The 1,782-nt window shown below is 44.5% G+C and overlaps 1 protein-coding gene across 1 annotated transcript in view; it reads left to right on the forward strand.

The window, feature by feature from the left end:
* LOC111975729 (flavin-containing monooxygenase 5) overlaps nucleotides 1-1,165 on the forward strand; it is a 35,278-nt gene extending 34,113 nt beyond the window's left edge. The window contains exons 8-10 of the mRNA XM_070447617.1: nucleotides 98-317; nucleotides 472-544; nucleotides 638-1,165. Coding sequence (XP_070303718.1) covers nucleotides 98-317; nucleotides 472-544; nucleotides 638-1,073 — 729 coding nt within the window. The 3' untranslated portion in view covers nucleotides 1,074-1,165. The remainder of the gene's footprint in view (nucleotides 1-97; nucleotides 318-471; nucleotides 545-637) is intronic.
* The last annotated feature ends 617 nt before the right edge of the window (nucleotides 1,166-1,782 follow it).

The following is a 1,782-nucleotide window of genomic DNA, read 5'->3' on the forward strand; positions in this document are numbered from 1 at the left end:
CACACACACACACACACACACACACACACACACACACACACACACTCTCTCCTCCCTTCTCACATCCCCTTTACCCTACTCTACCTCTCCTTTCTAGGTGGATGTTGTGGTGTTTGCCACCGGTTACAACTATGACTTTCCTTTCCTGCCTTCGGGTCTGCTGGCTAATAGCAGTCACCGCCTGTCTCTGTACCGTAATGTGTTCCCCCCTGGGCTGGCCCGGCCCAGTCTGGCTGTAGTGGGCTTCATCTGTAACCTGGGAGCCATCAACCCTCTGGCTGAGATGCAGGCCCGCTGGGCCACCCGGGTCTTTAAAGGTAAAAACTAACTAACTCATTAACTCCCCTTTTCCTGAATTGTCCAGCTCTGTGTCTGAAGTTGTTGGGTAGATTAGTGTATTTGAATGCGAGTGATTGAAGCTTTGAGGTTGTTGTCATTATTAATGTGTGATTACATAATTTCTTGCTCCAGGGTTACTAACTCTGCCCTCTGAAGAAGCCATGCTGCAGGATATAAAGAGAGACACCAGTACCTTGCAAAACAGGTGGGACAACAACCATGCGTTATTACACTCACATCATTATTTTGCTAATAGGTAACAAACTATTCACCTGTGTGCGTCTCCCTCTCCCTCCAGGTTTGCCTGTTTGGAGCGTCACCCTCTCCAGGTGGACCATATCCCCTACCTGGACTCCATGGCAGAGGAGTTAGGAGTTCGACCCAACCTCCTAGGGCTGCTGCTGAGGGAGCCTGGTGTGGGGCTTCGTGTGCTGCTGGGGCCCTGCACTCCGTACCAGTACCGTCTGAGAGGGCCAGGGCAGTGGGACGGGGCCCGACAGGCTATCCTCACCCAGTGGGAGCGAGTAGCCCAGCCATTCAGGACCAGGATGGCTGCACAACCAGAGAGCAGAACCAGAGCTTCCTGTAGTCTGAGACTGACATTGACCCTGTCTGGCGCTGTTCTCCTACTAACCCTCTATACTAGACACAGTCTCTCATCACTCCTCTCACATCCCACAGGCCTCCTCTATAAGATGTACAGTCCATCTGAGACCATGTGGGGGTGGAAATGAACACTATGGGCCTATTGCAACCACTGTTGGCCACTATTTTATCTCCAGGTGATCTCTTGTTAAACCATCAATACACATTAACATCACCCGTACAGCTGATCTCAATTGCTTCCAAAATTTGCTGCTCCCAAAAAGCAGAGCTACGTGTGAGGTTGGTGTTAAGTTAGTCCTGTTTTCTCCCAACATGTTCTACAGGGTATTTTCTTTGGTAGAAATAAACCTGGTAATCGAGCAAACTAAGGGGTGATTTAACTATTTGATAATCATTCAGTACAACTACAATAGTCATTTCTTGTTTAAGACAGCAATTATACTGTGGCAATATAGGTTATATGAAGGGAAAACTCATGTTGGTGCACTCATTACTTATTCATTTACAAATTATGTAATTCATGAATTATAACTTGTGTAATTAAGTATGGCTAAAATATCCCTGAACTGTCCACATCTGAAATGTGTAACGAAATCAAGCCAATCATGATTGAGTTAATATAATCTGTATTAAATTATAGTCTAATCAAGGTTTTTCAGATGACAAAAATTTATATTCTAGTTATATTGGTATGTTTATATGAATACTGTATTCTTTAGGGCTTTAAGAGTTATTCAGTGAACTCAAATTACGTTTTTGTAATTTTAGTGCTCACATTTATTTTTATCGTGGTTAATCGAATTGTCTAAAAGCGTACAAAATACACTGAAAACAGTC

Source organism: Salvelinus sp. IW2-2015, linkage group LG16, assembly GCF_002910315.2.
Source record: "Salvelinus sp. IW2-2015 linkage group LG16, ASM291031v2, whole genome shotgun sequence".
NCBI lineage: Eukaryota > Metazoa > Chordata > Actinopteri > Salmoniformes > Salmonidae > Salvelinus > Salvelinus sp. IW2-2015.